The sequence below is a fragment of the Argentina silus genome (genome assembly GCF_951799395.1).
Source record: "Argentina silus genome assembly, chromosome: 8".
Taxonomy (NCBI): domain Eukaryota; kingdom Metazoa; phylum Chordata; class Actinopteri; order Argentiniformes; family Argentinidae; genus Argentina; species Argentina silus.
The window spans coordinates 2800757-2822101 of NC_139662.1; the positions used below are offsets into that span (position 1 = coordinate 2800757).

At 44.6% G+C, this 21345-nt stretch overlaps 2 protein-coding genes across 2 annotated transcripts; both read right to left on the bottom strand.

Annotated features, from left to right (window-relative positions):
• Positions 1-1179: 1179 nt before the first annotated feature.
• Positions 1180-6744, bottom strand: pa2g4b (proliferation-associated 2G4, b). Its single transcript, XM_083675595.1, has 13 exons — positions 6574-6744; positions 5545-5673; positions 5260-5365; positions 5038-5107; positions 4827-4919; positions 4635-4698; positions 4308-4386; positions 4144-4222; positions 3918-4051; positions 3574-3668; positions 3344-3471; positions 3121-3174; positions 1180-3019 (listed from the first exon to the last, which is right to left on the bottom strand). Exons 1-13 carry the CDS (start codon positions 6659-6661, stop codon positions 2957-2959), a joined length of 1182 nt encoding a protein of 393 aa, XP_083531721.1. The 5' UTR covers positions 6662-6744; the 3' UTR covers positions 1180-2956.
• Positions 6745-6971: 227 nt separating this feature from the next.
• On the bottom strand, positions 6972-20833 carry erbb3b (erb-b2 receptor tyrosine kinase 3b). The gene is made up of 28 exons (XM_083675143.1): positions 20465-20833; positions 17826-17980; positions 17368-17554; positions 16473-16598; positions 16295-16357; positions 16022-16140; positions 15699-15840; positions 15277-15390; positions 14964-15081; positions 14771-14844; positions 14600-14690; positions 13754-13956; positions 13472-13604; positions 13184-13277; positions 12326-12480; positions 12029-12082; positions 11744-11885; positions 11437-11556; positions 11124-11222; positions 10789-10974; positions 10357-10512; positions 10154-10229; positions 9919-10065; positions 9697-9794; positions 9431-9607; positions 9270-9341; positions 8623-8905; positions 6972-8339 (listed from the first exon to the last, which is right to left on the bottom strand). Exons 1-28 carry the CDS (start codon positions 20541-20543, stop codon positions 7369-7371), a joined length of 4434 nt encoding a protein of 1477 aa, XP_083531269.1. The 5' UTR covers positions 20544-20833; the 3' UTR covers positions 6972-7368.
• Between the last annotated feature and the right edge of the window lie 512 nt (positions 20834-21345).

Sequence of the window (21345 nt, forward strand, 5' to 3'; positions counted from 1 at the left end):
GAATGTTAAAATATTCTTTAAAATGCATGAAAAACTTGGAATTCAATGGCGTAAATAAGCCATCATCAGTTAAATTTTGCTCAGATACCTCTTAAAACCACAATTAATAGAGAGGGAACACCATCTGACAAAGGAACACATACTGACACGACACTGGCACTCTGCTACGCATTGTGCCTAACAATTCCTCTTACCCATGACAATATTGAAGATAAATCACAGCCTCTCTGGCATTATTGCTTAAATATACTGCATATTAACCATACTACATACTAAACTGCCATACTGTTGAGTAAAAATGTATGGAGTGAGCGACACATGACGCTTGGTGGCCTAGCACACTAATGCGCATACCACACTAATGCGCATACCACATAATTGCAAGTTTCCTGGATCAATTCCGACCGTTGACATAAAAAAGGAAAAAAGTACTACGTCTAGTCACAAATGGGGCTACCTTGAGCTCTGAGTTTCCAATTTGTAGCTCTCTGACTTCATGTCAACAAGAAAGTAATCAAAAGCATGGCAGGATTTCACAACAATTTGTTTCTAAGCTGTGGAATACACATTGAAGTTTGATTTTGTGCATGAGATGACTCGCCAAAGTTAGCCATCACCTGCGTTCGTCCATCATGTGTGGTGTTTCCGACCTCAAATCACTTGAATTCTACGAACTCGAAGGTCCGAGATCACAGGTGGTAAGTATGAGTTTCCAAGTTGGTCATGAATGCACCATACAGCTCATTCATACTGAGAATTTGTCATCTGTAACTCAACCATTTTGTTCATAATTGCCCGCCTACCTGTCTGCTCCATTTAATTGTGGGACTAAAATTGGAAAGGACTAGTGTGCAGTGAATTCATAATACATGAAAGGCAAATTTATTATGACATCCTGGCATTTTATACATAGGTTGCTCAAAATCGGTACATTTCGCATACTGCAAAAGTTTATAATCTTGCATATTGAAAACTACTACTAAATAGGTCACAGTATGAGCATTCAGACACGAGCATGATTATTCAGAATCTATGTGCATACTGTTTGTGGAGTTATACAGTACAGTATATCTTCTGCTAGTCAGAGTAATGCAATCACATCAAGTTCTTTAGTATGTATTCCATATTTTGGGTTCAGCAGCATCAATCGAAGATATGCTCAAGAAACCACAACAGATCAACATAATTGTAATAAAGTTTATTTCAGTTTTGACTTTTTCAGACCAAAAAAAGAAAGGTAAACCTAACTCTGTTCCTAAGTCCAACAAAGAATGATTAACGCCATTCATTTCAGTTATCAACACCTCTTTTGCTTTACTGAGCCATGTGTGGTTTCAACATCCAATAACGGGTTCAGGTGGAGACTCTGCATTCATGACCATCAGGATAATTTGTGAAAGAGGGGCTTGTGTGGGCATGCCATGAATGTTGTATAACAAAATAATGACAATTTACACTACTTAGACAATTAATAAGTGAAGAAAATATGATATTGTAAGTGAGATGTGATGTTGGATGTATTCATATTGTGACCATATCAATAATTCATAGGCCTCGTTCAATGCCAAATTAATGGTGAGGACTTGAACAAGTCCAATGGTAAGGATCCTGTTTTCTTACACACAACACCTTACAAAAACATGTTAAGACTGTGTGAGTAGTTAGGTCTTCTAAGAAAAATAATCCATTGAATTTATAAAATTAGGTAAATTCTGATTTCAAGAATGCAGTGTTCTCACTATTCAGACAATTTTAGGAATTACATCCATTCATACACTTGTACAATACAATAAAGATATCAAGACAACTTATCAAGTCATCAAATTCTCCTATAGAGGCATTCACATTCCTTTCAGGCCTTAACAATACACCTGAATAGGCCACAATAATAAGCAGGATAGCAATTGGTTAGTCATTTGGTCAGCTGTCACACCCAAACCCCAAATTATGGACACATTATTTGATGTCAGCATTTTAATGGTTCCAAAAATAGTCTCTCAAACTGGGATCTTTTATTTTTTACAATAGAAAGTATCAGGTATTAAACAGCTATGGAAATCTGATGTAAACACTGACTGATATAGATGAAATTCATTTAGAACTGTGGCAGTGGTAGTACCAGTGAACTGAATTATGGCTATCAAATGCAGAACGAAAATGTTGTTTCCAACACTCAACTTGAATCCCTCCTATCATTGGGCATAACAATGACATAAATTATCAAGACTTGACATGTTATGTCAGCTCATGAAACTGACTGCCCACAGACATACCACAAACTGTCAGGTGTGTGAATTGGCTAGAGGTATACCTGGCCATTTAGCTGACCAAGGAAACACTTAATTGTGGTGACACAACTGACTATTCCATGCTTCTAACAGTGTTACAGTTTTGTAGACTTTATGACTTCAGGGTTAAAATTAAGTGTTATCCATTTCATTTCCCAACAGACATACATCTATTTCCAAGTCATGACTTCATCGTTATGCCCTCCACACAGGGTTTCCTCCACACAATTGACATTGGCACAATGCAGTGCAGTCATACCCTCCATTGTGCTGTCATAATAATTTTATTTATGGTGACTTTCATTACAGTTCACAGAAAACCATAAATCGAGTAGAAGGCTTGAAGACGGGTGATAACGTCTTCCATTGAGTCTACTCAGCAAATGCCCTTGCACTCAGTATCCTCTCCTGGAGCGGCACCGTGCTTACTATTCTGGGGAGAAGCCTGTCAAGGACAGCGAAATTGAAAGGGATGTGAGGTGACATGACAGTTAGAATTTAGGAGCAGCAGTATCCCAGTCTGACATCAGTTACATTTGGAGGTATTCACAAAGGCTGGGCCACGACGCGTCTCAGAGGGGCAGGATGGAAGTTTTATTGACATCTGTTCTTTGGGTTGTCAGATGTCTGTCAGAATTCTTGGAGACAAAGACGGGGGAAGGAAGGCTCTATTCTGCGGCTTCGGTTTCCTCCGTCGGCTGTCCTGTTGCGGTCTCAACAGTCTTTGAAGCCTTTGATAGACAAAAGGGAAATTAGTTGGGAGTGATTCAGGCGGATTCCTTACCGAATTTTCAATGGCGTGTTCGCATCACATATGTAGAGTGTTTTCTACCTTCTTTTTCTTTTTCTTCTGCGTCTTACGGCTTGCTGAGCTTTCAAGCAAAGCCTAAAAAATAGATGACATCAATCAGTTCAACCCAGATGATCACATACATCAGACCAACAGTGCATGAAGTCTTTGAAAATGCCAAGTCAGCAAATACTACGCCACACTGCTCCGATTTGACTCATCCCTCTCTTCAGGGTATAAGAGCAATCCAGCAGAGGTATTTTACCTTGAGCTCTGCATCCTCAACTTCGTGCTCAGACTTGTACAGTTCTGGCTCAAACAATCCGGTTGTGATTCGCAGGGGTCCATTGGCCATGAGTAGCACGGTGAACTTGAACTGTGCCACAAACTCCCCTGTACACACAGGGAAAAGGGGTCATTACATTTAAGGTGATGTTAATTGGAGTAGGTCACATTGATTAGTACTGATGAAATGGCAGGCTTCTTTGCACTCACCTTCCTTCTCGTGCAGCACGTTGAAGGGCTGCAGCAGCTCATGTTTGGCGCATTCTACCACGCCCAGTCTGGCCTTGCCCTCATCCTCAAATGCCCTGACACACAGAAAGAATATCAAAGAGGGCCAATGAAAATAGCACAGGGATGGAACAGAAAGACAGAAAAACATTGATATGAAAAGGAAATTTAATCTGAGGAAACGAAAAACTTAATCCAATTAAATGTTAGTTGAGGGTATGTATGAGAGTGGATATAGTCTGCTGTCTGACTCTGAATAGTAAATATGGATTTAGGATTTCAGCTGTTACAGGTCCAAGTATCCTGTGCCTGATCTGCAAATTTACCTGAGAGTGAAGGGCATGGCATCGAAGCGCCTCTCCACCTCACTGAAGAACATCCGAGAAGTCTTCATCTTCAGCCCGTACTGCTTGGTGGGGTCCCGCTTGTAAATGGTGGTCCTCTGTCCTGAGTCTTTGGCCTGGTGCAAGAGTAGAAGATAAACACTTAGCTTGCACTAAGTTAAGTGTAACGTCATTGCAATGTTGAAGGGATGGACGTTTCCCCCCTCACCTTGCCCTCTCCAGTGCTGATCAGCACATCCACTGCGTACACTTCATGTACCTCAAACTCAGCCTTCTCATGGTCCTTCCTAAACAGACACAGGGCCATTTTTAACAACGAGACATGCATCCAAAGCAGCACTCATTTAGAGTGAATGCTTCACTCCCACTCACCTCTGCTGGTCTGTGGGATTCTGTATGATGGTTTTCTCCCCGTCAATAACATGCTGCTTCAACTGATGGGACAGCATGCCTGAAAACATTGAAGGGAAGAGACACACTAATGAAACTTCAAAAGGGTGCATGTGCCCAATTTCTTAGTGCTGTTTGGATTCTTTCAGTTAAAATCACATTATAAACCAAAAAGTTTAGACAGAGTAATTATGTTGCAAAAAAGGTTCAGCATAAGGCATCGTGTGGATGACTTATCAAAAGTGCCAGTCTGACGGTGAATACATTTGCTGTGGCCTAGCAAAAATGTAATGGCCAGGCACCACTCACCCTCTATGGCTGTGCATTTGAACGACTTGGCAATCTTGTTCCAAGCATCTGTCACCTGTGAGTTCTGAATGAGAGACATATCCCACATACCAATCAGATTTTCATTCCACCATAACAGTGTCCACATCATAAGAAATTAATTAGGATCTCCTATGGTCACTGAGTCTGTTCACACTGTAAAGCAGTAGTCACCTGATTACCGGGTTTGACCAGCCTCAGGGCAGCCTCAGCACACAAGTGTGCAGCTTTCAGCACGTCAGCCTTCTTGCCTGTCAACGGGGTATCCTAAGGATAAACAGAGAGAAAACTGAAGATAAGGAGGATACAGAGAAGACTGTTACACTTATGGAAAATCATCTTAAAAATGACCCTGGTGATGTCATTGCAGCCAATATTGGTGTACCTTGGTCACTCCAACAACAAAGCTGTGAGCCACGTTTGAGATGAAGCCATCTACGTGAACCCCCAGATCACTGCACAGGCAAAGAGAACAGGCACGCGTGAGGCATAGGCACAGTAAAAGGAGCATTCAGGTTGGACCATGCACATACATGTACATGGCAAAAGGCAGTCCAGACAGTGGCACGTAGAACAGTCATACAGAAAGATTAATTATGGTGCCTACATTTTGATGAGGTCCCCATCCTTTATTGTGATGTCAGGGTCACTCTTCAGTGGAGAGAAGTGGCACACACAGTTGTTGACAGAGACACTAGTTGGAAATGCAATGCCTTGGGAAGATACAAAAAAAACAACAGCCACTAAACATCTCAAAGTCAAAAGCCTTGAATAACAAAGTATTGAATAACATTCTATGCAAATAAACTCACAACCTCCATTCAGCCAACGTCCCAAACATGTTATACACTTTCCTTTCTGTATTGATCCAATCAAAAAGATCAGGCCATACCTTTCTTCATGTCTTTCTCCTTCTTGAAGACCTTTCCAGTTTCTGTCATGATGAAGGCATCTCCCTTCACACACAGGCTGATCACAGATACTCCAGCTGTAGCTGCCTCCACAACCATCTTCAGGGCCTCTGGACAGGAGGTCAAATCCGTGTTTTAGTAATCTTAATTATCAAACAATAGATGACTGCAGGAGTTTATCAATGGGATTATCATAACAACATGATTTGCATACATGCAATTGAACACGGAATGTATATGCCAGGTTTATAATTTAATGCAGAGTGAATCTGGGAAGGATTGTTGAGAGCAGTCTCGGGTGCGATGCATTCTCTCAGTGCTGGTGCTGACTATCCTTGTTGTGCCTACCATTGGCAGTTAGCTACTTAACTACTGACGCGAGTTATGACTTGTCATTCCTTGCTACGAGTAACTACACTGTATGGAAATGTATGATTGACAAGCCATAGCCAGAGAGAAGAATGGTGCAACCTGTTCGCTTTGACTTGCACGTCGTTGACAGCTGTGCAAAGTAGCTATAGTTAGATCATTGTTGGCATGACCAAATTCCTGGCACGACCAGCTAGCTAGCTGGCAAGTGGACGATGACAACCTATCAAGCGCAACTAGATTGCAACAAGGTTGATCTGTGAAACGTGGGCATAGTAAATGATGGGAAACTTTCAATGATTACATTGCTAGCTGAAATAGCTAGCAAGCTCGCTAGCTTTCTGCCTGACATCGCATTTCTAGCGGTTACATAATGTGTAACCTAGCTATTGTAGCAACCATGCAAATAACTGGTATCTAAGTTAGCAATTTACAACATTTGTCGTGGTAAGTCAGCATACAGACACATGCTGGCTACGCAAACTCCTCGCTTGTTAGTGCATGTTTAGCTCGCGACGCTATGGCACATGGCTGCAATTGTGAATAGCTAGCTAGCTAGCTAACACATTAGCTTAGCGGATTCAGTCACGTCTAAACTCTTGTCTTCTATCCGTCAAATCAACATTTTTTATTTAACTCACGATTGGCAATTTCAGCCCCCATTTTGTACTTGGTGACCACCAAGTCATCAGCGATGGTTTGGTCTTGTGGATCGTCATCTCCAGACATCTTTGCAATGGTTCTTTTTCTCTCTCAAAGTTACTTTTTCCCGGGTGTCAGCTACCGACCACGCTGCCACTTCTCCGCAGCTCTGTAAGTCCAGGCCCAATCCGCCTACGAGATCCCTCCTACTATCTCGCTGCGCCACGCACGCCAAGCGCCAAATTGAATTGGCGCGTCACTATACAGATTGATTGATACTCCAGAGAAAGCCATTCATTACTTTTATTAACATGATGGATTTATCAGCTTTTTTCAATGTCCTTAATGCAAAAATAACCACAATATATAGAGCCATGAGGCCTATGAATGTCCCTCTTTGCTTGCAGACATTATGTACTGTATGAAAGAATACATTCAATGCAAAACTGTGTATATGTTTATTCCATGACCGCAATTCACATTATATTACAAGAAATGGCAAACAAAATTACAATAGAACAATGTCTGTTTTCTGGCTAGATATCCATACAGTTGGCACTTCAACATGGCACTTCATGTCATAGGAAACTGAAGATATACAGTAAAACACATTACACAATTGTTTATTACATTTCTGAGAAGTCACTGTAAACGGAGATAAAAGCATCAATGCAACATTGGCACACTCCTTTGGTTCATGATGCTGGGATTGTTCAAAACCAGTTGAGAATGATGTCTACAATAGTATAAAAGCTACATAAATGGTTGAGGTGGCCGTATCTCAGTCCACATCATTATGTGCGTACAGCGTCTGGCTTGAGGAACAGTCGGCTGTGCCAATAGTCTGGGTTGTCAAATGATGTGTTGCTGCTTGGCTCCCCAACTCCAGAACACACTTTTATGTATCCCTCCAACCCAACACACCTGCTGCTCATCTCAGCTGAAGCCCTCCCCTTCCCTGGGATATTCTGATATTCTGCCTCGTCCTGTCCAAAGCCATCCATCTCCTCATACTCCTCTGCCTGGCCCTCCCCAGCTGTGGAGACATCTGGCCTCGGCCCAGCTGCTCTGCAGCTCAGGCTCTCTCTCAGTCTGGGCTGCTTATTAGTATATTGGTAAACTTCCTCCTCTCCTTCCTCTTCTGCCTCTACCCCCTGACTCCCTCTCTCTCTTTCCCCTGTCTCTATTGTCGTCAGTTCAGCTGCTCTGCTTTCACGGTTTTCCCAGATGAGTCGCTCTCTTTCTCCAGAGTCTGTATGTGTGCTCCGGATGTCCATGTATTCATACTCCACTGCCCCCTGCTCCAGCCTCCCCTGGGCACCTCCTCCATTGTCAACACCAGCCCCACTGTCAGCCTGCTCAGCCGGCTGCTGCCCTCCCGTGGTGCCTCCTCCTGCTGCCACAGCGCTGCCAGAGCCCTCTGCTGGCCCCTGACTTCCCCTCAGAACGGTGGCAGTATTTGAGGGTGGTTCCTGTGAGTCCCTGTGCACTCTGTCTCCCTCTATCGTTGAGGGCGGTGTTTTGTAGGTTGGGGAAGGCAAAGGGGAGGCTTTCCTCCACAGTACTGTTGAGGGACCCTCTACCTGTACCGAACTGCCTCTAGAAGAGCGAGGCAGAGGGGAGGACTGTTTGGTCATAAGCTCATACTCCTGGGTGTGGTCACTGACTGATGCCAGTGGGGACAATGTCTGTGGATTCCTGGAGCTCCTAGAACCCCTTCCACCTGTCCGAGAGTTTCTGGAGGCCGAGTGAGACAAGAGAGAATCTGTGATAAAGGGAAGAAAAAAGGAATTAAAAAAGAGAATCTAGGATTGGAGATAGGAACTGATGATCAAATGAAACACAGTTGAAGCTAAACTCTAAGTAACACTTCACATCAAGTTGCCCTTATACATGTGTAGTAATTAACACTGTTTTACACTAACATGTGCAGTTAACTTGCTAAACTCCACATTCAACTCCATTATGCATTATGTAATAGTAGTGTGACCCTAAACTCTCATCTCCTCTTGCTGTGTCCACATGAATCCACCAGACAGTCCTCTCACCTCTCTCTGGAGTGCCACATGATCCAGGCAGCACGTATCCATAGTGATCCTCCTCCTCTCCCAGCTCTGCCCCATGGGAAGGTGTCTTTGAAGCTGCAGACAGGCTCCTCTGCAGGGAGGCAGATGTGTGGGTACTGCCACGGTTCATACCAGCCCTGGGCCTGTGCAGGCTACCACTCAATGACACCCCCTCTGCCAGCGCTGCGTCCTGCCCACTCCCCCTGCCCTCTGATCCCTCAGAGATCGTCCTCGCTGAGTTCAGACGAGACCTCTGGGACCAAAGCTGCAAAAGGTCATGTAAAGGTGATCAAAAGTGCTTTGAGTTTGAGAGAAGTGCCACATAATTGAACACATTAAAGTGCAAATAATTGAAATTACCATCATCAAATGGGAACAGTGGGATAGAAATGGAACTTGAATCTAATTTCCTAAGGAGTTCATTTTTTATTTGCAAGTTTCTTTTCAATGTTTAGTGATAATATTGATTGAAGTCAAGTGCAGTTATAATGCTGATGAAGGTGGCACAGATGAATATATCTGCCTCATTTATCAGTGGTGCAGTGGCAACATTGAACATCTGTCTAAAAATGTAGATATCCTTGTTCTGTAGATGTGATGTGTCATATTTGAGTGCTCAGGCATCTCACCTGGCGGGGGTTGTCTCCTGTGCTGGGGGTCATGGGTAGGTACTCCACTGGTCCTAACTGAGAGATGCCACTCTGAGAAGAGACATAAGATAGGCGTAAACTCTCACAGCCCAATCCCTTCAGTCCTTTAACAAGACGTATCCAACATGAGTTAGTTTTACCCTGTAGGAGCTAATCCGCAGACGAGACAGACTTCTGGATGGTGACAGGTGAAGAGGAGGTGTGGCCAAACCATCCTCCAATCCCTCCTCATCCCGATCGTCCAGCTCTACGTCCAAGCGGCCCAACTCTGATTCGCGTTGGTGGGACTCCTCTGTCACCGCCTCTCCTCGCTCTGCCTATGTGTCATGCATCAGTGATATAAATCTTTTACTCATTGGACCACTATAGTTGAAAGGTTATATGGTGCTGAATTTTGCTTCCTTACCTTAATGACAAGGTAACGGGGCGGGTCTCTTGCCATGCGAATAAAGTCAGTGGCCAGTTCTTTGAAGGTAGGCCGAATATTTTCATCAATCATCCAACCTGCCAAAAGGGGAAAAAGTATTGACCAAAGGTTGCAGAGAGGTGTGCCTATTGATACTGATATTGCGCACAAGTAATAAAAGTGAGTGTCAGAAGCAACACTGCAATATAATGTCTTACTCACACTTGACCATGACCATATAGACATCTATAGTACAGATGTGGGGCTGGGACAGACGCTCGCCCTTCTCCAGCAGACTGGGCACGTCCTGGGGTTGCATGGACGTATAGGGCTCCGCCCCATATGACATCATCTCCCACACTGTCACTCCTGCATAGGAGAGAGGTGATGCATGACACACCAATTTGAGACTAACACACGTAAACACACCGACTCACATACGATAAAGCCAACTTACCATAACTCCAAACATCACTTTGATGAGTGTATCTTCGAAAGAGGATACTTTCCAGTGCCATCCATTTGATGGGAGTCTAGAAGTAACATAAAACACAGGTTAATTTAGTTTCTATAAGATTTAGAGGAAATAGCAATGAGTGAAATACCTCGTCTCTGGCTTGATAAATGAATCAAGGTGAATCAAATCGAAGTCTTAATTACCTTGACGTCACTGTAGACATATTTCTTGTCATCAGGATAGAGCAGGTCTGCCACACCGTAGTCAGAGATCTGGACGATGTAATCACTCTTCAGCAGCACATTGCGAGCAGCCAGATTCCTGTGGACCATGCAGTGTTCCTCTAGGTAATACATGCCCTGCAGCAAACACACACATATGTAACCCACACACAAACAGTCCTGAAAATGGCTGTAGAATAAAGGCTACTAGGCTAAATATAGGGGCTATAACGCATATGTCATATGAAAAGAAGGGACATCATGGATATGTCAAACAGGGTCACATTTGATATTATATTTGTTTACGTAACTCATACAGCAGTACAGTACGTGCACACACTCATTTACCACTGCGTTCACTTATGCCTATGTTCTCCCCTGCAAACAGACAGTGGTCAGATTTTTTTAGCTCACCTTGGCGATCTGCACACACCAGTTGAGCAGGCGCTGAGGGTCCAGGCTGTGCTTGTGCTGTCTGATGTGCTCAAGCATGGACCCCTGGGAACTGAGCTGGGTGACCAGCTGCAGACTGGCACCTGGACAGATACCTAAGAGCCTAACGATGTAGGGGTGGTCCAGACTGCCCATGGACAGCATGTGCTGCACAGCACACACACACACACACACACACACACACACACACACACACACACACACACACACACACACACACACACAGTGAGTATGAATTTCTGCACCACATCATAGGTATTGCACTATGGGTTAGTAACTGAGTGTCTGATTCTCACATCAGTGATCTCGGAGAAGGTCTGTCTGCCTGTGCAGTCCTGGATGGTCTTGATGGCTACAGGGATCTTCACTGAGTCTCCCTCTGGGATCCACAGGCCCTGAAAGAGACGGGAGGTTGAAGTTCCATTCAGAAGTTAGTTGGCCACTAACATGTATTAGTGGGGATTGAACCAGACAACGATGACTGAGTTTAAGTAAGGACTGTAATATCTGTAGGGAAACAGGTATTATCAAGGGTCTAGTGATATGACATGATGACTACACAGAGGGAAACACTGATAATGGAGTAACTACTGTGGTGCAGGGCCACACCTTGTGCACGGTGCCAAAAACCCCAGAGCCCAGGGCTTTGACCTTCCTCAGCTCTGCGGCCCTCAGGATGCGGGAGTGAACCTTAGCTCCCTTCTCTCCTGGTCCCAGTGGCTCGAAACTCTGACAACACACAGACACAAGACGCACAATTTAAACATACACTGTAGGTTTGGATCGGTCTTCCTTAGACCCCTTGATTTTGTGTGTCCAATGTTTCCCTCAACTCTGCAGATATGGACTTTGACTCTGAGTGAAGGTGTGAGTTGTAATTAGAGAAACACAGTTGTTTCTTTTCTCAGGGACTCACCTCCCCACTCTCCAGGTACCTCCTCATGGCTCTCTTGCGGCGGATGGCCAGGCCGCGGTGGTACAGCATACCCAGAACAAACACAGCAAGGCAGATGATCAGGGCAGCTGGCACCCCCAATGCTATCCCTGTGATCTGATGGCTACATGGAAAGAGATGAGAGAAAAAAAGTCTGCGTGATGTTAAGTGTGTGGGGATGAGGTTAACGCATGGAAAAGGAGTCAAATGTATTTTGAGCGTTTCCAGTGCGTCTTCAGCTATCCACCAGCAGGGGGAAGCACTCACCTGGCTGCTGCTCTTGTGGTTTCTAAACAGTCGCTCAGGCCTGGCCCTGAGCACCTGCAACAAGAGAAGAGGCACAGTCTCACTCCCTCACAAATACCACCAAGCTGGCCCAGACAAATACAGTGGCGTATGATGTACTTCATGCACTGCTTAACCGTGCCAGTGCACAGACACAGACACAGACACAGACACAGACACAGAGACACACACACACACACACACACACACACACACACACACACACACACACACACACACACACACACACACACACACATACACACACAAAAAACTCACCCCAGTGTGCAGTTGATGTGGCATGGTTCACAGTGGCCCTCCCTGTTGGGGTATTTGAAGATGAGCCCCCTCTCGCCATTCACCCCACTGGGACACGAGGACACACAGTGGGGGCCGTCCTTCAGGCTAGCACATGCCACACACTCATCAGCTCCCTGGGAGAGAGAGAGAGAGAGAGAGAGAGAGAGAGAGAGAGAGAGAGAGAATAATATGATCCTCTTACTCATGTCTTACAAATTCTTTGCTACTTAGCCAGAAAAGCAAAAAATCTGACATTGATGTGTTGTGGTATGTTATGGCCATTAATATAGCTTAGAAATGAAGTGTGAAATTCACCATGAGAAGGAACAAGGAACTAGTCCAGCCTGTTTATCAAGGCTTGGCATTTTTTCCAATAAATAATTGTACATGACGTCATACAGGGCATGGAAAGGTGTAAAGGTGTGTGTCGGTTACAAATGAATCATCCCATTTTAAAAGAGTTGAAACACAAAGTCACATAGGATTAGGCCGATCCTGATAAGCCACAGGCAAACAAATGTAAGGCACCTGGGGACATGTTCACACAACAGTAGGATAAGGCATAAACAATGGAAATATTACAGAATATTAGGTTTACATATATATTAGGAGACTAAAAAGAGTGTTTTTGCAACAGTGTTTATAAATGAGTCATGCACTAAAAACTCTCAGGAATGAGAGGATGAAAAGCCAAAAGCCGTGGAACCTTAGATCTCAGCCATAATCGTCACTTCTTTCTTGTGTAAACTTGAACTCTGATTGAATATACAGGTGAAGTGAGGGTGAGGAGAGAGAGAGAGAGAGAGAGAGAGAGGGGGGGGGGGGGGGGGAAAGTACCGGTCCAGTGCAGCTATCTCTCCCCTCCTGTGGTTGACACTCTGGGTGACAGGATATACACTCGGCCTTTGGCCCTGCAAACTCCCTGGGCTCCCTGGGGAGGGGACCCAACAGATAGATGGTTACATTTCCAGTCAGTGACATATAGTCTGCACACACACACACACACACACACACACACACACACACACACACACACACACACACACATACACACACACACACACACACACACACACACACACACACACACACACACACACACACACACACAGCAGCCTCACTGACCCTCTATAGAAGTTGCAGTTGGCCACACAGGTGCCGTCTCGGCTGTGGTTCCTACAGGAGAGACATTGGGCGGGTCCTGGGCCCCAGCAGCCTGACTTTGAACACAGCAGGTCACACACATGGCCCTCCTCCACTGCAAACAACAACAACAGCAACAACAACAACAAAGCGATATCATTTATAAATTCCAATCATGTAAAAGTTCTAAATAGCCTATTAACAACTAATTCTTAGCTGTTTACACCCCCCCCCCACACCTGTTGGTTCCCCTGCCCAGCTCACCACACTCCCTGAGGGGCCTGTTGCGCTTGATGTCATTGAGGCTTGCGTTGCGACCTCTGAACAGGGAGGACCAGTTGACGGTGTGGTGGTAGCACAGGTTGGCGTTCTGACTGAGGTATACGCTGCCATCGCTGATCTCTCTGAGAGAACGCAGCCCCAAAGAGGTGATGGAGGGAATCCTCATAACCATCAGAGAGAAACGCCTGAAGAGGCCCGAGGAGAAGGGGGGGGGGGGGGGGGGGTTAACAAGTGGAGAACAGAAAGCATGTCTAGTGTCATCAAATACCTTTGAAAAGTGTCATCAACTACAATACCCTGGATGTATTTGTGACAGATATAGATGGTCTAATTCTACTCCTAGTTCATGAGTCACATACAGTATCGACATGTTGTTTCTAGTGAGGTTGTAAGGCCATGCTCTAGTTTGGGACTGGGGAACAGAGTGACAGGATCTCACACACAGGTCATACCTCTTCACACTGGAGAAGGACATCAGGAGAGGGAGGGCAGGAGGGTGAGACACAAAGAGAGAGATTGAGAGATTACACACACCAGTGACATGCATGCACATGGGGGCTTGATGTGAGCTGTTTACACAAAAAGCAGCTTTGGGGTATTAAGCAAACAAAGGAAAAGGTGGACAGACTGTGTGAACTCAATGACAGGTCTGGTTATATAACAAGCAACATATAATAGGTTATACAGAATTATGGACTAAGAAACATCCACACACACACATGCACACACACATGTACAGTAAGCGCGCAAACATATACAGTACGCATGCACACACACACACACACACACGCACCAACGCACACACGCACACACACACAGCAGCCTTACTTATAGAGGGATCTGCCCTGTATGGTGGTTATATTGGAGAACACTGACAGATCCGACAGCTCTTTTGGCCAGGATTGGATGTTTAGGATATCTGGTGATCAAACGCAGAATGTTAATATATAGTTTATAGATGCAAATATATGCACATACACACCATACACACATGCATACCTGTAATCTCTCTGACAGTGCGGAAGACCTCCAGCTTTTTGGGGTCCAGAGGTGGGATATTCTTAAAGTCATCACTGAAAGATAGACAGAGCAATGTCACATACTGATGATGACTTACACTCCATAATAGTAAGACAGTCAGACAATGCTGCTTGTGTTCTGGCTCTGCTCTGTGTGCGATGGACTCACTCACCCAAGAATCCCTGTGACCAGGAAGTGCAAGCTGCCCTGGATCTTGGTACAGTTGATGAAGCTGTCGATGTTGCTGGAGTCTACCGTCTGTCTGTGCTCAGCCCCAGTGCCCTCACAGGCTACAGTAGAAAACACATAGTTAGGTTAGTTTGTGAAGCACTGAAGAGGTATACTCTTCTTTATTCATGTGCAAACAACAGAATAAACTGCATTCATGTACAAACCTTAATCTATCAGCTGTAAATCAACAAGCAATGTACTAGCCATTGGAAGTGAATTTGAGCAGGTTGTGCAATTGACTCTGTTGACGTTACCTTTGGGGCACAGTCCTCCACAGAGCTCACACTGCCTCTGTCCATTCCTCTCCACCTCCGTCTTGTCTGGGGGACAACCACTCACACAGGAACTGCCGTCCACCACAAAGTGAGCTGGGTGAAGTAGGGTGAAGGAAGGGGGAGAGACAGAAGCACCAATTGAGTTACATTTAGAACCTTGTTATTGTTATTACAGTGTTATTACAAGTACTGTAAGACAGAGCAGAAACAGGGGGATATGCAGTGTCAGCACACACACACACACACACACACACACACACACACAAGCACACACACACACATACAAGCGCACACACACACACATGCACACACACACACACACACACACGCACGCACGCACGCACGCACGCATGCATGCACACACACAGAGACAGACAGACAGACAGACAGAGGTCACTCACTGGGGCAGTGGGACACACAGATGGAGCCGTACTGGTACTTTGCGTTAGGGTTGGTCTCCATCTGAAACGTCTGTTTGTTGTAGATCAGTGTCTGAGGACACTGTGGCACACAGGATCCTGAGCTGTTGAAGTGACGGCACGCCTGGGCAGGTACACACAGGCATGCACCCATGGACACACACACACACACACACACACACACACACACACACACACACAGAGTGGTGGTTTTAGTGACGTTGTCAACTATCAGCCTTCAATGGGTTACATAAACTATGTAACTGATGAGCATATTCCTATGGAGAGAGAGGCAGGGCACTCACAAAGCAGTACATGTCCTTAGGGCCACTGCAGCCCCCTGCACACTCTATGTGACAGCAGTCCCTGGGGCTGGTCCCAAAACAGCGGCCATTACACTGCGGCGCGCACACTGTCTTAGTCACTGAGACACACAGGGGAGAGAGAGGGAGATCAGAGAGAAGTAAGCACATACAGCCAACATGTCTGCAGGGGTCAAAAAGTTGAGAGAGAGAGAGAAAGAGAGAGAGAGAGAGTAGGGGGAGGGGATAGAGAGAGAAGAGAGAGATATCACTCACAGATCTGGCATTGGTCTTCATTAGGTCCCCAACAGTGCTCGCCACAAGAAAGGTGGCATGGGCCTGAGACAGAGAATGTTATTATGAGTTACTGCATATAAAGCCATTGGACCTGATCCAGGAAGAGAGTTCCTGTTCCCGCTACAGGCTCTCTCATTCTATACTGCTGGATGCTAACCTCTCGCTCCATTAGACTGGATGTCAATAAGGGCACTACTGTCTCTTACAACGTCGTGCCAGTTCACCCAGGGTCCATAAGTCAGGAACCTGTTGTTGATGATCTGCACTCCCCCCTCCAGAATTTCTGTGGGGAAATGAAAGGAGAGAGAAAGAGATAAGCAAGACATTTCACACCAAAACAGTTGTACTTTTCTCAGATTAGACAACTGCTTCAGACACGCTCACACATGTTGAGAAAACCAGCTCCTCCACTGAAGGCTGGGGAGTTTGTGTAAGACACATGTACAGTACATCAACACAGAGATACACTTAACTGAAGGTGAAACCCCTCTTGTTGGGAATACTGAAAGCTCTGCTTTTACAGTAAAGCCATTAGTCAGAATTTAACCATCAATCCCTCCCCACTCCCCCTCTGCAAAGTACAGTACACACCTGTGTGCACCTACTGAGGGTGTGGTGGCAGCCACAAGAGATTCCTGTGGCCTCCCACACACTCCACACAAAATGATGTCTTCACCAGTACTTGACAGTGCAGGGGATGGCTGATGTAATACAAACTATATTTTAACGGTTTGTCATAACCATAACACAAACTGTCACACTCCCATGCGTTTTCTTTCCATACCTCAGTAACCCTCTCCCCTGCTTCCTCTACTGTATGCCTTGTACCTCATTCCTCTGAACTTATTCATCCCATTCCCCCATCCCTTTTAACATCCATCCTCACCATCACTTTGCAACAATCTACCATCTTACATTATCACCCTGGACCCCTAAACCATTAGTCCTCCATCTTTGGACTCTATGGTATATCTGCACTGCACTTTAATTCCTTCTCCTCACTCCTCTCTTCTCCATTGACTTCCCTCTACCCTACCATCTCCCATCCTCACCAGTCAAGTGTGTGAGGCCCAGGTGCTGCAAGCCGTTGGATCCCTCCTTGGGGTAGTTGAGGAACACAGAGAGGGCAAAGCCTCGGTCGTACAGGGTGTTCCCTCTGATGACACGGAGCTGCTCCAGGGGCAGCAGGCGAAAGTGGTTCATGGCGATGAGGATGTAGCCTGTCACCTCTCTGATAGTCTGGGAAAGTTAACGTCACAGTAAAGGTTAGACTAGTGGTTAGACAAATGACCAGATGACCAGTTAGATTACCTGTAGGGGTATCATGGACAGGGGTAGTTATGACTAGATTATTACTGTGTTAGTAATAAGTAGGCTATGTACTGGAGGAGCTGAATACACATCCGCAAAACACATCTCAATGAACACAGTGGGCACAAGAACAGTAGAGGAAATGGAGTTGGTATGTACTGTACTGTAAGAAAAGCATTGAAGCGAAATGCTGTCATACCATGAGGAAGGAGAAGTCCCAGTCACTCTCAATCTGAGTGATCTCCAGGTTGCCCATGATGATCTCACAGCCCGTGTAGCGCTCCTTTGTCAGGTTGTACTGATTCTCCTGAGAGCCTGTGGAGCTCAGGCCATTCTGGGTACCAGGACACACCACTGTCACACAGGAACATTGCACTTGGTTTACCGTCAGTATAGTTTATACAGTTTAACAGAGTTGTTCAGAGCTTCAACAGAGGAACCCAGATATTTGGACTCATGATTTCATGTAATGTATGATTGTAATGATGTGTCTAATGGTATGTGTGTGAGTGTGTGATACTACAGTATATTTGTGTGTTTGGTGTTGTTTGATGTTGTGTCTGTTGATCTGTGTGTTGTTGTGTTGGATGTTCTGTCTGTTGCCATGTCTAGTGCTGTGTTTGATGCAGTGCAGGGCAGGGCAGACCATAACCCTTCTACATGTTGTGGAGCAGGCCTGAGGCTGATAGAGTGGAGGATGGGGGAACAGGGCCTTCCCAGACAAAGTCCAGCATTGTGATAGAGCCATAAATGTGGACAGTGTGTTCCACTGAGAGTAAGGAGTGATGCAGTGACAGTGCTTCTGTGTGTATGTGCGTGTGTGTGTGTGTGTGTGTGTGTGTGTGTGTGTGTGTGTGTGTGTGTGTGTGTGTGTGTGTGTGTGTGTGTGTGTGTGTGTGTGTGGGGCCCACAATGCTGAGATCATAGCAAGGGACAATAGGCCATGTGTGAGAACTACTCTGGTCAAGGAAGGCAGGAAGGAGACATGCACACCATCTCTTATTGACAGTGAGACTTCTCTAACTTCTCTAATTATGCATTCACATTATGCATTTGCATACATACACAGCACATAGCTATTCACTCGAGTAGTTGCTTGCACAAATACAACTGGACAATACCAAAACCCTCTTCCTTAATAAATTAGTCATTACACATTGTCCCAATTATTCCAGTAACCCACAAATGGGAACACCTAATCACTTCATCTGAACTTCAGTTACTCCTCTTATCAGTTTCTTGTGAATAGTATCAGTGCCGAACTCAATAATACGGCGTGTTTCATGTTGAAAAGTGAAGAGCTCTAAATGGCCCACAAACACATGCACTTGCATATCCTATGGGTAACATTGTACACTCATTCATTCACATACATACTCTTGAGCAAATATTGGCACAGAAGAGGAGTGGAAGTTGTAAAGGGAACGCACAAAGCACCTAATCTAGGAGAGCACACTGATTCCAGCTCAAAGGGCAATTTTAACCCACTGTAAACACATAGATGGGTGTGGACTGACTAGAAATTAACCAGAGAAAAGGCAAGCCCATGGGTTAGTAAAACACAGATATGCACACAAACACACACATACACATACACACACACACTCCACTAAAATGATGTGTTATGTCCCACAGGTGGGATGTCACATTACATTCAGTCAAACTAAGTACAACTCCTATATCCCAATGTAGCCTCATAATACGTCAAATGTATTGATAAATGCATAGCCTGGTTGCCCCAGATCTTGCATGATATAAATAGGTATTCACTATACCACAAACGGCCAACTCTAGGACTATGATCCGTACCAGTAAACATCCAATGTTCACTACCAAAATCCACAAACTCTACCAGAAAGAAAGGCTTAACACTAGACCTTTAGATTTAAATGGGCCAATTGACCTCAGTGGAGTTTTACAACCGAGACAATTGCCTCCTAGTCACTTGTGTTCTCATGCAGGATATCAGTGGTGCTGTGGCACATCGCCACCAGCGGCTAAATTGGTGACATATTACCACAATCAAGGACCCTGATTGCAGCCCAGTAATGCATGTAGCAATGTTCCCTGGGAGAGAAACAGAGGGCCGATGTGATCTGAGAGATATCGAAAGAAGGATACAGAGGAGCTGGGTTAATCATTGAGTGCCAGTCACCTGAACAGTCAAGACAGGGTCACTGAGCCTTACAGTTTACTGTTTTCAGGTGCCTCACTGAGTTTCATTAAGACAACCAACAGTTAAACAGTCTTTCAACCAGTCAGTAGATGATCCTTTTGCTACAGGATAGTAATGTTGTCTGCATGTATCAAGAAAATACATTATTGTGTTAAAGTGGTAAAAGAACCTGCTCTGACTGTATCATCTCTTAACAACTCTTATGCACTCCTGTGTTCACACGCACACACGCACACACCAACACTTTGAGCTGCTCAGCTGTCAGTGGCTCTGCCCAGTGTGATTCAGAGTACAGTGTGACTCAAAGCACACAGGTGATTCCTCTGCAGTCAGTGGGTGACACACCCTCAGGTGAAGCAGGAAAAGAGCAGTAATATGGGGGCTTGTCTGTTTTCCATAGTATACAGGAAACAGCCTAATCAGGAATAATAAAGGAAACACTGTATGTGTGTGTGTGTGTGTGCGCGCCTGTATGTGCCATGTAAGAAATGTCCATCTGCTCATAATAGACCCATTTATATCACACAGACATTTAAAAGTAGAAAAATGAAAAAACATAAATCATACATCGCGTTACATAGAGAGCTGGTTTACAGTTATCTCTGTTAGCAAGAGAGTTATTGATTAAAAAGACATAATAACACAATTCAAAGAGTACCTACCTTCATGGGTCTGAGACGCCGTGGATTTTAAACAGGATAGAAATATAATACACAACACGGGCACCTGCCAACGGTCCATGCTTAGCTCGAAACTGGTCAAATAACCATGACCATGAACTACCGCAGGTGGGTATTAAGCTGAAGAATAACAAAATAAGAAAAATAAAACTTCGTCAAAGTTATGAGTATGACCTCAAGATTTTCTCACACAGAAAAATCTCACTCTATTTGAAGATAGGTCCAACTTTCGATATCACGATGACATCACCTTTCACTTTATGTTCATTAATTAGTATCCCAATGTCTTGAGTAAAAAAATAAGAATAAAAAATATTAATCGAAAATAATAAAATCAGCTCTGATCAAATTATTCCAGTAAGTAGGCTATGCAGGGCTATGCTATAGGCGGTGATAGCTGATAAGGCGCGTCAATTCTGAGTTTGGCAACACTGTAGCCTATTGATGCTCAACTCTCACTCCCTAGCGGTGATCCAGACAGTCACTGGTGATTGGCCAGATACTTTATTTCCCAATCAGAGGCTGTTCCGTCTATGTACTTAGGAGAACTATAACACAGACATCTATCTGATAAAGTTTCATCTTTAGTCAGTAGCCTACTTTACACGACTACACGATCTAGCATACAAGAACACAAATTTCAAGCTTATGAAAAAGATATACATTTGAACAATATTCTATATAGATAAAGTATTACGAAAATTTATGGAAGCAATGTGTGAATAACAATAATTTATTAATCTTAGTACTCTTTTCACCCTTTTCACATTCAAACAAACGATAAAAACTAAATCATAAATCAATACTGTTAACAAACTTAAGTGTTCCCAATTCTCATTACACTGTTTATACCTTTGTAATTC

Coding starts and splice junctions, on each gene's coding strand:
- pa2g4b (XM_083675595.1), bottom strand. CDS start 6,661: ATGTCTGGAGATGACGATCCACAAGACCAAACCATCGCTGATGACTTG. Junction 5,674..6,573: donor GGGGGCTGAAATTGCCAATC/GTGAGTTAAATA, acceptor CCTCCTGTCCAG/AGGCCCTGAAGATGGTTGTG. Junction 3,020..3,120: donor AGAAGAAAAAGAAAAAGAAG/GTAGAAAACACT, acceptor TGTCTATCAAAG/GCTTCAAAGACTGTTGAGAC.
- erbb3b (XM_083675143.1), bottom strand. CDS start 20,543: ATGGACCGTTGGCAGGTGCCCGTGTTGTGTATTATATTTCTATCCTGT. Junction 16,358..16,472: donor CCAGTCTAATGGAGCGAGAG/GTTAGCATCCAG, acceptor TCTCTGTCTCAG/GCCCATGCCACCTTTCTTGT. Junction 14,845..14,963: donor CTGGTCACAGGGATTCTTGG/GTGAGTGAGTCC, acceptor TCTATCTTTCAG/TGATGACTTTAAGAATATCC.